Source organism: Enoplosus armatus, chromosome 15 (assembly GCF_043641665.1).
Source record: "Enoplosus armatus isolate fEnoArm2 chromosome 15, fEnoArm2.hap1, whole genome shotgun sequence".
Classification (NCBI taxonomy): Eukaryota; Metazoa; Chordata; class Actinopteri; order Centrarchiformes; family Enoplosidae; genus Enoplosus; species Enoplosus armatus.
The window spans coordinates 7,686,154-7,698,553 of record NC_092194.1 but is presented as its reverse complement, the minus strand read 5'-3'; the positions used below and the strand labels follow the sequence as shown (position 1 = coordinate 7,698,553).

General features: G+C 43.5%; 1 protein-coding gene across 1 annotated transcript in view; it reads right to left on the bottom strand.

Annotated features, from left to right (window-relative positions):
* Nucleotides 1-12,400, bottom strand: part of LOC139297344 (AT-rich interactive domain-containing protein 1B-like) — a 168,123-nt gene that overhangs the window by 138,353 nt on the left and 17,370 nt on the right. Inside the window, 1 exon segment of the mRNA XM_070919970.1 lies at nt 5,573-5,776. Coding sequence (XP_070776071.1) covers nt 5,573-5,776 — 204 coding nt within the window.

Here is a 12,400-nt window from a genome sequence, read left to right as displayed (position 1 = left end):
TGTGCAGGGGAGACCAAGAGAGCTCCAGACTTTAAGCTTGAGGGCCTGAGCAGGTAAACAAGGTCCCCCAGAAACGATGACTCAACCCGGACTGAAGGGTCACATACAGCCTCTGGGTCACACACACAGTGAGCACGTTTACATGTACACCAACAACTCTACCACTGTAAACAACCAGATTAAGGTAACAGTTCAGTCAAGGTGTTTATATGATCTATGGGAGAGGTCTTTGTATAAGCTCTTAGCTTCCTGACTCTCCTGCACAAGCTTTTCCTTATGGATATGTGAATGTGTCTGTACAGCGTGTAGGTGTTACTGTGTTTATGAATGTAAATGTCACTGTGTAGATGTAACATCTTTTACATAGCTGCATATTTCAAGATGCAAACAAATATACAGAAATAATAATAAACTGACATAATTTGTGGATGTACACATGCTACAGAATAAAAACAAATTGTCCAGCTCTGAAAAATGAAAAATGACTCTAACCCTAACCCTAACCCAAATACAATGGAGGTAAATGGCTTTTGTTTAGTTTTTTTGTATCTTGTGCTTTTATTAGGTAGCAACAGTAGAGAGATGACAGGAAGCGAGGGGGAGAGAGATGCAACAAAGGGGACCTGGCTGGATTCAAACTGGGGATGTTGAAGTTCATGGTCAGCATCTTAACCCCTTAGTCATGGGGGTGCCCTGTAATTTTTCAAGGCTGTAAGCACCAGAGACAATTCAAGTCACCTTCATTGTACTGGGGTGGCGGAAGAAATGTCAGAATCAGATATTTCAAAACCTAAGCAAAGACAACAAAAACATATGGCTAGATATCACTGTGGGTAAGATAACTTTAATTCAAAAAGTAATACGTGCAATAACTGTGCTGCTTTAACCCGGTGTAATCAAAGTGATCATGGGTGCATCTGTACCATATATCCAAGGTGTCACAAAGGTGAATTTTGATGCCGTGGTTTGAGTCTTATAAAAGGATGGAGGTGAGCCCTTACACATGACCAATACCTCCACTGGATGAAATGTATATATTGCTGTGGATTTATTCTTTAATACGAGTGGGGCTTAATTTTAGCAGGATTTAATCATAATAATGAAAGGCAGTCAAAGAGGACCTTTTGTTCTTCTGCTAAAACCCCCTACACATACACTCTCTCTCACACACAGTCACTCAGTCCCAGGGAAATCACAGAGATAGACGTACATGCATATCTTTGTTGACGTCATGTTGCCTGGCAACATCCCAGCATGCTTGGCTGTGACAAGATGAGGTCTCAGCCCTGAAGCGCAATGCATCATGGGGGACTGTGTGTGTGCCGCGTCTTACATCACCCACAATCCCCCTTGCTGATGCAGCCACAGTCAAGATGCTGAGAATGTTCTTAGCAGCTGATCCTGGGACAGATTTGCAACATCTGAGGTTAAGAAAGAGGGTGGGGTGGCTGATGTTTCCTCCTCCAGACAATCATGTCCATCTTAACTGCATTTGGTGCATCTTTTGATATGTAATTAATAGTCACTTTAGGACTTGATATACAGTGTGTTTTGCAGTACAAATCTTGGGCATTCATTTTTAGCCCTCCCCGCTCCTCCCTGTTCAGACCCCTGACCGCTTTTCTGTAGGTGAGGCTCATTATGCTCATCTGAGAGTGTGGAATTAAACCTCCTCCTCCGAACTCATTACTGTGAGCTAGATTTCACCAGCTGCAGATAGGCAATGCAGTGGTGCTGCTTTTAAAGCCATAGCCAGATAATTAGAAACTTTAGAAGCGAATTTCCCATGGCTATAGCCAGAGTGAACAACTAATTCTATTTGAACTAATTACGTTCCATAGCGCTACGCTCGGGCTATGTAATACGCCCGAGGATTTCATCACAAAACAGTACCAGGGATGTATTTTTGTGCGTGTTACTGACTGTACGTCAGTCGGCATTACTCTCTATGCACAGTCTTCACATGTACACCCCCGCTGGCTCCCAATTTTGTGTATTTAACACTGCAAAACCCCTGTGCAAACTCGATAATGTTCATTTTGGGAGTGTGTGACGTCATCAAAATGCGTCAGACGTGGTTCGGGCAATGAATTTGAAGATGAAGTCTTCCTGTTAGGACTGCAAAACAGTGTGACCAGTGAGTCAAAATGAACGATATTTGATAGAGCAATTCAGTGATTTAGCATAACTATTATTATTGTTATTTGACTGAATTGTTTTCTATTGTGATGTCGGTAGGTGTAATAAGCTCTGGCTTCAACCTACACCTTTTCAGTCATTGCTGCAATCTGTTTTCGACATTCACTCATTATTTTGTAGCTGTTTATCTATTTATTTACTGTAACTTAAAGCAACATCATGCAGCTATTTTACCTTAAAATAACAGCTTCAAAATCATTTTGATGGTACACTGATTTGTAAACGGGAGACTGGCGCCTCTTTCATTCCCACTCTGCACGCCTATTCCTGCACTGTGTAACTTGGTACGATCTCCTGTGAGAAGTGTGTAGCGCTTTACGGCACTACGCCACTACGCCACACACCGCTAGCTCAGTATTCTCAGTACAGACGGCATGGCAGAGGCGAAGAGGCCGAAGAGGACGTTGGCGGAGCAAGAGGCTGGACAAGAGTAAATCTCGGTGGGCTTTTAGTTGTTGGCCAGAGCTTCACGGAATAAAAGGCTGCAAGACCGACGGCGAGCTGGCCTTCTTGCTGTTAGAAAGTAATATTAGCTGGCTTGCTATGTCTTGTCCTGTTGCACTTGCTTGATGTTTGGCTGTGTTAGCAAAGTTGTCGACTCTCTAGTTTTTGATCGTAAGTCAGCCCACCAAATCCAAATCCTTCAGCTTGTCAACAAATGCATGTGTACAGCTGTCCATGAGGGTGAATTGCATTCTGAGAACTGTAGGGGCGCCAAGTTGCATAAAATAGCAATGCTTGCATAATGTTGCTTTAAAGACCAAAATAAACATCAATTCAATTCACATTATTATTATTATTGTTACAGCAAACACACATAGCCTGCACACCCATAACCAAAATAGTACAAACACACACAAAAAAGAAATACATCAATTAAAAAATATAAATTTGATCATAAGCTTTAAAAAAATGGAGGTCACCCTTGTCTTATATTTATATATATATGAATATAAAGTACATTTATTTATACATATATTTCTGGGACTTGCAAGACACAGATTTAAATATCTAAAGCCACACACAGGTCCACTAAGCAATAACTGCTGTGAAAGGGTGGTGCTCTAAAGTTTCTGAATTTAAATGTTTAAAAATTGATGCAGCAGAAGCCAAGATATCTTGACCTTTATATATATATATACACACACACACACACACACACACACACACAAATCTTCACTGCATCATGTGAGAATTGTGTGTGAGAGAGTCTATCTAAATACACAAGAATTACACACCAATTTTCTTGCGACTCTATGTACGCACACTTGTCCAATATTTTAAGACAATGAAGGAGGTCTGTCTGTCAGTCCATCTGTGTTTCCCTCCTTCTCTCTCTCTGGTTTTGCTATGTGTGGAAGCTCGCTCGCCCCAGTAAGACGTGTCCAAGTCCAGACCAACAGACCAGACTGACTATATATAGCAAGCAGTGACAGCAGGGGACACACCTCCCTCTCTCACTGTGGGGCTCAGTACTGCTCTTTCACTGCAAACTACTCCGACAGAACTGGACTGTTATACACACAAACACACACACCCACACCCCCACACACACACACACACACACACACACACACACACACACACACACACACACACACACACACACACACACACACACACACACACAGAAGTTTGCTTTCTGCCAGAAATGTGGGGAACACATATTATCCACGCAAACACAAGCATATAGTACACACAGATTAATACACATGCATACTTTCTCTGTCTTTCTCCCTTAAACACACACACACACACACACACACACACACACACTTACACTTACTTAAAGGACCATTTCGTCGATTTCCGACCGCATCTGTATCTATCCGAGTTAGGGATATAGTGTGAAAAACTGCAGGCTATTTCAGCTTGGATTTCTAGTCTGCGCCTCTGGGTAGCCAGGGGGCGTGCTCTAGATGCCGCTCAAAAACAAAACTTCCTTGTTCTCTTCACTTGTATTGCATTGCATATTGTATTATATAGGATGTTATGGACAAGGATACATTTTACAGTGTTTTGGCTGACTCGGATATTCAGCTGTATTTATTTAAGCCAGCGGATGCGGCTGAAGAAATGCAGCGGAGAGAGGCCGAGGCTGCAGCTGCATTAGCAAAAAAAATTTAAATCATTTACAAGCGAGTGAGAACACGCTTCTTAACCGGTTTGTAAACTAAATATAAATAAAATTTATAATGAAATGAAACATTCTATTATGGATGACCATTATCAAAGACAAACTCAAAGTAGAAAGACAGGGCTTGCAGTAGCAGCGCAGCAGCAACAGCAACACTACCTGTGTGCGAGACACAGCAGTTCAGCGAGGTAGCGTCACGTCAGGTAGTCTGTGAGGCATCACGCGATGTTTTGGCCAAGTAATAGCTATAGACTCGGGTGGTAACACATGGCAACGTTGGACAAGAGGTTTTTCTCAGCATGTTTGTACTCATTGCATGTTACCCAGATACATTTTATAATATATTTTTCCCAGTCTCACTAAATGTCCTGTTGGCAAGCAGGAAGGATTTGGGGGTTGGGCATCAGAAGATCGTGTGCAATGCATCCTGGTACATGTAGGCACAACAGGCATGGCTCTGCAAGCAGGAGAACTCAGCTTCCTCAGTCAATATGGCACGCACTGAGGAATGTATTGCTTCAATTGGCTACATGTACCATCAACACTAATTGGACATCCACATGAAATGTGCAGAAATTTCCCTTTAAGACTAAATAAAGCAGACAAAAGCACTATTGTCTCTAACACAGGCCTATTGTGTTGCACAGAGAGACTGTGACGTGGGTCGGCTGTGCTGTGTCTATGTTTACTACGCAGAGAGCATTCCACCACGCACACACACACACACACACACACACACACACACACACACACACACACACACACACACACACACGATCAAAGAGACGTGCATACAAAAAATGACACAAGCAAGCACACACACGCATACAGAAGCATATAGACATGCATAATCAAGCAGACGTGGGCTCCATCAAACAAGCATAAAGAATGAACATGCTTACACACACACCCTACACACACACACACTGCATCAAACCCATTGCTCCAGTGGGGGTCTAAGGGGAACTGAGTGATGAACAGGAGTGACACCACCACATGCCAGGGTGTGAGATGTGCTGCCTGGTATTTTAGGCTGCGTCTCAAATTGAACATGCCAAGCCTTCAGGGGAAAATCGCTGGAGAATGTTCACGACGAGAAGCAAATGTCCCACAGCAATATCGCTTATAATACCAGCTGCAATATCTGGACCGGCACTGCAGAGTGGGCTGACTCATTCATGAATCACACGGAGACGCACACATACAGAGACGCAGCGTTTGGGTTTGTTGACATACCTGCTGTTGAGGATACTGCATCCCGCCCATGCCCATTTGGCCCCTCCCCTGCATGCTCATTGGATATCTGTGTGGAGGAGGCGATGTGTATGTCTGGCTAGGAGGGTAAGGCCCGCCCCCCGGCTGCTGTGGGGTGGAGTAGGGATTGTTGGTCATGCTGTACAGTTGCGAGCGCTTCATAGCCATGAAGTCCATTGAGGACACCTGTGGAGGGAAAAAGAGGGATTAATGATATGTCCTCAGCATTTCTTTCTTGGCTAATATTTCACTTTTATTCATGAGGGTGCATTGTGATTGGCTAAGAGGGGTTTAAATGAATTCAGCCACCATCTGCCAAGTTGGAATCCCTGACAGAAGTCGTCTTAGTGCACACACTCCAAACCACAGCCGCCATTGATTTATTTTATAATTGCAGAACGAGTGGAAGCCTTAAATTAATGTCTACAGGTCATAAATGAACTACAAATGGAATTAAGTAAGCAAAGATGTTTATTGCATAGCTATCAAGAGCAAACTTTGCTGGAAGAGGGCCAAAATAAAATGATTTAATTAAAACCTGAAGCTTGTATCTTTGTTTTAATGTCTGAAAGGGTTTTAAAAGTGTTGTAAATGTTGTTTAAAGTGATGGGAAGCAATAGCAATAAAAATTCTATGGCCTTGTTCCCACAACCACAGCACAGCAGTGCCAATAATCACCGTACAGCACTCCCTCTCACTCACTATGTTGTTGCTTACAGCAAACAGGCAAAAACACTGATTATTACATTTGAGTTTATACTCCTCTGAATAAATATAAGAGAACAGGTAAGGGCTGAGAGTCTGGCAGGTATCAAACTTTGCATTGCATTTGTGACAAGGCATTTCAAGTTTGCAAGTTTGAATCCCAGGAGGGAATTCAGGGCAGTCAAAGTACCTGCTCTCCAAAGCCACACCTTAGGGGCTACCTTCTTATATTATGAACACAAAACAAAGTCAAAGAGAAGACAGAGAAGAAAGAGAAAGTGTCAAGGGCGATTCCATTGTAAGTATTTTACAGCCTTTTTAGAGGTTGTTTGGGGTCTCAGTGAGCCATTGGAAAATTCCGGTACAGTGTGTCGGGCTAATGCTAATCGGTCACCCGTAGCGGCGTGTTTGTCTGTCTGCCGGGCAGATAATGTGGACTTCTTCTATCTTCCCTCTCTCCTCTCATGCTTTCTCCCTTTTGTCTCCGGCGTGTAGGATCATGTGTGATTTATGACATTTTGTTCCTACTGTCTCCTACACACACTTTCACGTCTCCTCTCTCATCTCCAACTAACCCCCCCCCCCCCCCCCCCCCCCCCCTTCATCACCACCAGCTCCCTCCTCAGTTCCCTCTCTTCTCCCCAACTCAATATCACCTTGTCTAGTGCAGAAGAGAAATTGCCGTTGCCTCATATTGCCAGGCTAATATCAAGAAGACATGTCAGGGGATGGGAGCACTTTATTCAGCAGGTTACGTGCAGACGGTTACGGCACTCTAGCTTTAAAGTGGTTTTGTCTACTGAGGCATGTGTGTGGAGTAGTTTGGACTATTTCACAGAGTGCAGAGGAGAAAGAGAGAGGGAAAGAGAGAGGGAAAAAAGTGTGTTTGGGTAGTGAGAGAGATGGAGAAAGAAAGCCAGAGAGAGAGGACTGAGTACTCTTGGGTGTTTAAAAGTTATTTCACAGCATGGCGGTGTATGTGGGTGTGTGTGAGGAGAAGGGGTTCTCCTACAAAGGTCTGCAACACCAGGACTTCAAGAGTCTAATCATAAGAAAGAGAAAAACAATGTCTTTTTGCTGTGTGTGTGTGTGTGTGTTAATGTGTGTTTGTAGCCCTGCTCATGTACTGTACTTACATTTCCCTACTTTGTGTATGAAACTATTAATAAGTGAATAATTCTCTACATTGCAGAAGTAGGAAGTCACAGAGTGTACCGGCAGCACTGATCTAAAATGAAATATTTAGCCACTGGACAAAACTGACATCTCATCTGACAAAATGATTGCCAACATTAGAGTAAAGCACATTAGGGAATAATTAAAGTTATGAGCCATTGTGGAGTAAAACCCATTTTTGATAGAAAAATCATTTGTATTTTTGAAATAATGATGGATGAACTTCAAGTTAAAGAAGCAAAATTTGTTCCAGATTGGATCTTTTTGGAGAGAAAACCTTGAATCCTTCATACAATTTGTCTCTGCCCCTTTTTTCTCAGTGAGAAGACGAAGAGCCAGAGTGAACAGGAATGAGAGTGATCTAATAACTTAATTCAGAATGCAACTAAGATAGATTTAGTCCTTAAGTGCGTCTGAACGGAGCAATGTACAGAGTTAAACTAACTGAATAGCAAAGGAGGGATTTAGTATTTTTGATGTGCTAAAACTGACGCTGGTCATATGTTTCTAATATAGCGATAATGGTGTTTTCGCTTGAGCGGAGGGCAACACATGACCTGCTTAAATGCTTGTACACTCAGAACACACCACAAGCCAGACACACACACACACACACTCACACACAGGTTCACTAAGCAATATCTGCAGGGAAAGGGCGACTCTCTCCAGTTTCTGCAAATCCAGGGCACTGTGCCACCTGTGATATGGGACACACACCCCCTCCCCAGCTCCATCCAGTTCACCAATCCATCTCAAGAGGTCCTCCGTTTGCCAAAAAATGCTGAGCGCAACACAAGTAAATCCCCTCACACGGCTGCCAAGTGTACACACACGCTTGCAAAAAAAAAAATAAAAAAACCTTAACTGCTGCACTTAGAAAGGCACTGGACACAGAAAACAACTTCAGAGTTTTGGGAGCGGAGAAGTGGACACTCGATTAAACACGCATACACACACATGCACAGAAATGTGTATGAGCAGAATCTCGCGCTGGTGATCTCTTTCATCTCTCTCCCACTCTCTCACACACTTGTGGGAAATTCTTAAATAAAACAGCCACAATAAAATTACATAGAGCTATCTGATACATTGGTCCATCTTCCACACATGGCATTATCCACACCTGTCCACGGAGGCAAAAAAAAAAATTATTCTCCACCTCCCCAAACGGAGCCTCATATCTGCTCTCATGACAAGTTCCACTAAATGAGATTTCAGCCCACTGCAGCCTTTTTCCTAGAGATATGCCCACCATTTCCCTCACACCACCAGGCACAAAAAAGACGACAACAATTCTTGACAAATTGAAACATAATTTTTTTTCTCCCCTCAGAGAAAAGGCTGTACTTAGGAAAAAAATTATGAATATGACACGAAGTGAATCGTGTTTGTGCCAGGAGGGACAGCAGATAAAAAACTAGAGGGAATATACAGAAATTGTTTTTTATTTTCTTCAAATGTGTTTTTCACTTCTGTTCATCTGGGCATGCCATTCAATGAAGGAGGGGGAGGAGGCATGGGAGACAATAGTAATTCAACTGCTAAATTTAAAATTCAATTTATGAACTCCTCTCCAGCGTTCTGACTCTCGCGAGCTTCTTTTTTTTGCAAAACAAAGCCATTAAAACAGAACATGGGTGAAATTACTGTGGGGTGAAACCTGCTAAATTGCTTTTCTGAGCTCAACATTTTTATGTTGCAAAAATGATTTTACTCCTTGCATTAATGTGCTAAGTTGTTAATCAGAAAGAGACAAAATGCTCGACACAAAAGGCTTGGATATGTGGATTATGAGACACACACTGGGATCAAACAAACATAAAACAATATTGGTAAATGGTTATTATTCCAATTTCATTTTGAGCGCGGGAATTATTTAAAAAAAATCTTCTGATTTATCAGCCGTGGGGAATGAACGTGTTCGAACAGGGCTGACACACTCACTTCTATGGTGCGTCTCTGTGGCTGTTGCTACCCTTGTCCTTCACACTCGATGACCAAATCATCACCTGTCTGCATCAGGCCTTCAGTGAGATCAGTGTTGCTACTCTGCAGACAGCAGCCTTCAGGGCTGTACTGCTTCCACTAAAACCCTCAGCACGGTGGTCTTCATACAACCAGCACTGTAATAAAGGATGTTCCTTCATATGTTCTTTACGGGCTACAAGCTGCTTTATTGAGCAACTGCTACTTTAAAAAATAGTTTGAAACTCTAAAGCGCAGTTCAGTGAACTATTATGATCTCTTATATCACCTGGTGGTTTAATACTGTCTAGAAAACCCCTTTTTCCTGTTGGATAGGTAACAGTTCCTAAAGAACCATTTCAGGACTAGCAGCTACAGTGAGTATTTGTGTTCAAAGCTCCTGAGTCTTTAGTGTGATGTACAAAAATAGCAGGATTCATACTATATTCAGCTATTAGGTGGAAAGACCTATTTGGCACTCACATGGCGTAAATTAGTGCCATGTGAAAATGGTTCTGAATATCACCTCAGAAGCACGCATCAAGCCTGATTGTTTATGAAAATTTGCCCCAAGATGCCTTTTTGGTATTGATTATCCTCTCTTTTTCTTGGAAGGACTACTGCAGAATGCAGGCTTTTATACCTGCATAATGAAACCATTTTAGCCTGTCTGTATTTGTGAGGAGAAACAAATAAGGATAATTATTGTCAACGGATCCTCTTTATCCTCTGTGCTGCGTCTGTCTCTGGAGAATCAACATGCTGCAGCCAGAGCCGGTTGGTCTGCTGGGACAATCAGCCTCGTCTTTTATGTTATTTATTTATACCATGCAGCAGAGCACTTCTATTCCTATTACACTGCGGGGCCCGGCGATGCCTCGGCCTCCAGAACAAAGCTCCGCATTTCAGGCTTGAAACCCTGTGCATTTGGGCCTACTGTTTCAAACTGAAAAAAAACCCCAGAAAGGGTGGAGAGAGAAAAGATGGGAGAGAAGGAGAGGGGGAGAGAGAAAGAGGAGAAGAGAGACTGCAGCAGTGGGCGAGTACAGATCGAGTTCCATATTAATGTGTGCAAATTCCCCCGCTCCTGCTGACTAAGATTAGAAAAATTAATTTCATGGATGCAGAGACAATACTGATGTCATCAAGCGGAGAGGAGAGGAGCAGCGCGCAGTTAACTCCTCCCTGCCCGGCCTCCATGAGGAATAGATTACTCTTTAGTATCGGTTCATCACTTCATTTCACTGCCAGGATTTAAGCAAGTTAACTAAACACTAAATGCTGACAGCAAAACACAACACTTAGCCTTGACAGATCTTTCATATCAATTTACCCCATCTTAAAAACAGAACTTATTGTGTAAGTGTGTAGTGAAGTAGCTGAGCTGTGTGCATGGCGAATTCCCATGTGACTGCTGCAACGCTAAGAGGACCAAATTCAGTGAATTATGTCTTGAAACACAATCTCATCCTGCATCTCAGCACGCACGCCTTGTTAGTAAAAAGTCTCGTAACGAATGACAGTGTGAAGAGTAGCACGGGTCCGCGGGGAGCTGGGTAGAGCCAAATTGCCTTTCCTCAGCCCAATATGCCTGGATGGCACAGGCAGCTAGGCATGAAGGCTGGCTAGCAAAGAGAAGCATGAAATTATCTGAGGAGAGAGAGGTGCAGGGAGTGACAGCCATAGAGAAGATGGGGGGGGGGGCATGTATACGTACACAGTGTATGTTTGACAATGATTCTGTGAGTCAAGAAAGAAAGGCAGACAGAGAGAAGCCAGATAAGAGGCTGTTGTTGTGCGGCCGACCAGCGTGCTTTTGTGTTTGGCGCAATGCACATAATTGCTCTCTCTCCTGCGTCGTCCTCGGATGGTGATCGCTGTGCCCTCTGCGTTTGACACCAATATTTACACCACACGCTCACACACATCAGGGTGCTCAGAAACACACCCATCCCCTTCCAACCCCCTCTCCTGCGCATGAGGGAAAAGTTGCCGAGCGTTTGGTTCGTCACGGCCAGCACAAAGACGTCATTAAGAGAGGGGAGGGGGGGGGATGGAAGAGGGGAGGGGAGGGGGGGGGGGGGGGGGGGGGGGGGAGTGAGGCCGCCTCATCTGTCTCAAGTGAGATTGGGGTCGCAGGGTCGCCGGAGCCCTTTTCCCTCACCAAGACTGAGAGCTAAAGAAGCAGCAGGAACAGAAAAAAAAAAAGAGAGAAAACCTCAATGACAAAACGAGATGCGGCTGACATGCCTGCGACACGCCATTAGAGAATGAAAACAAATAAAATGCAATCGTCTGCAAACAGTAGAGGAAACACGTGTGGAAGAACACAGACCACAAATTTGCCAGTCAAATCTCCTGCCAGGATGCAATATTATTCAAAGACTGAATCCATGTGGATTTCCACTGTATATCATGGAGTAGGACAAAAAAAAGATAAACAAGCACAGGTCCTAGTTAGAGCAAAAAGCTTTTTCCAGGGGACATTTTGTAGTGTTTTTCTGTCTGGTCAAAGATCACAATTCCTCATTTTTTTTCATGAGCGGAGCATGTATATTTAAATCATCTGACAAACTTTGCTACAAATCAGCAGTGTTTCCCCCTTGAAAAGGTTTCTCACTGGGTAGAAAATCCATTGCAAAGCCTCCATGTAAGACTGGGTGACGGTACAACTATTGCTTTGAAACCAATGCAAATTAAATGCTTTCAGGAAATAGTGAAGGCACCTCTTGCAGCGCTGCTTGCCTATTTTCATAGAATCTGTTACTGATGTGGAGAAGTGAGAGCCTCGCTACATTCCCAGCCTTTTCTTGTCTCTCAGTCCTGTGTGCTTCCTGCCTGCCGCGACCCTGGGACAGCGGAAAAACCCCATTTCATCTAAGGGCCTTGGTGGAACGAGAGGAATGCGCTCCTCTCTAACTTCCCCAGCCCGCAGAACCCCATGGAGAGATGTTGTTACACAAC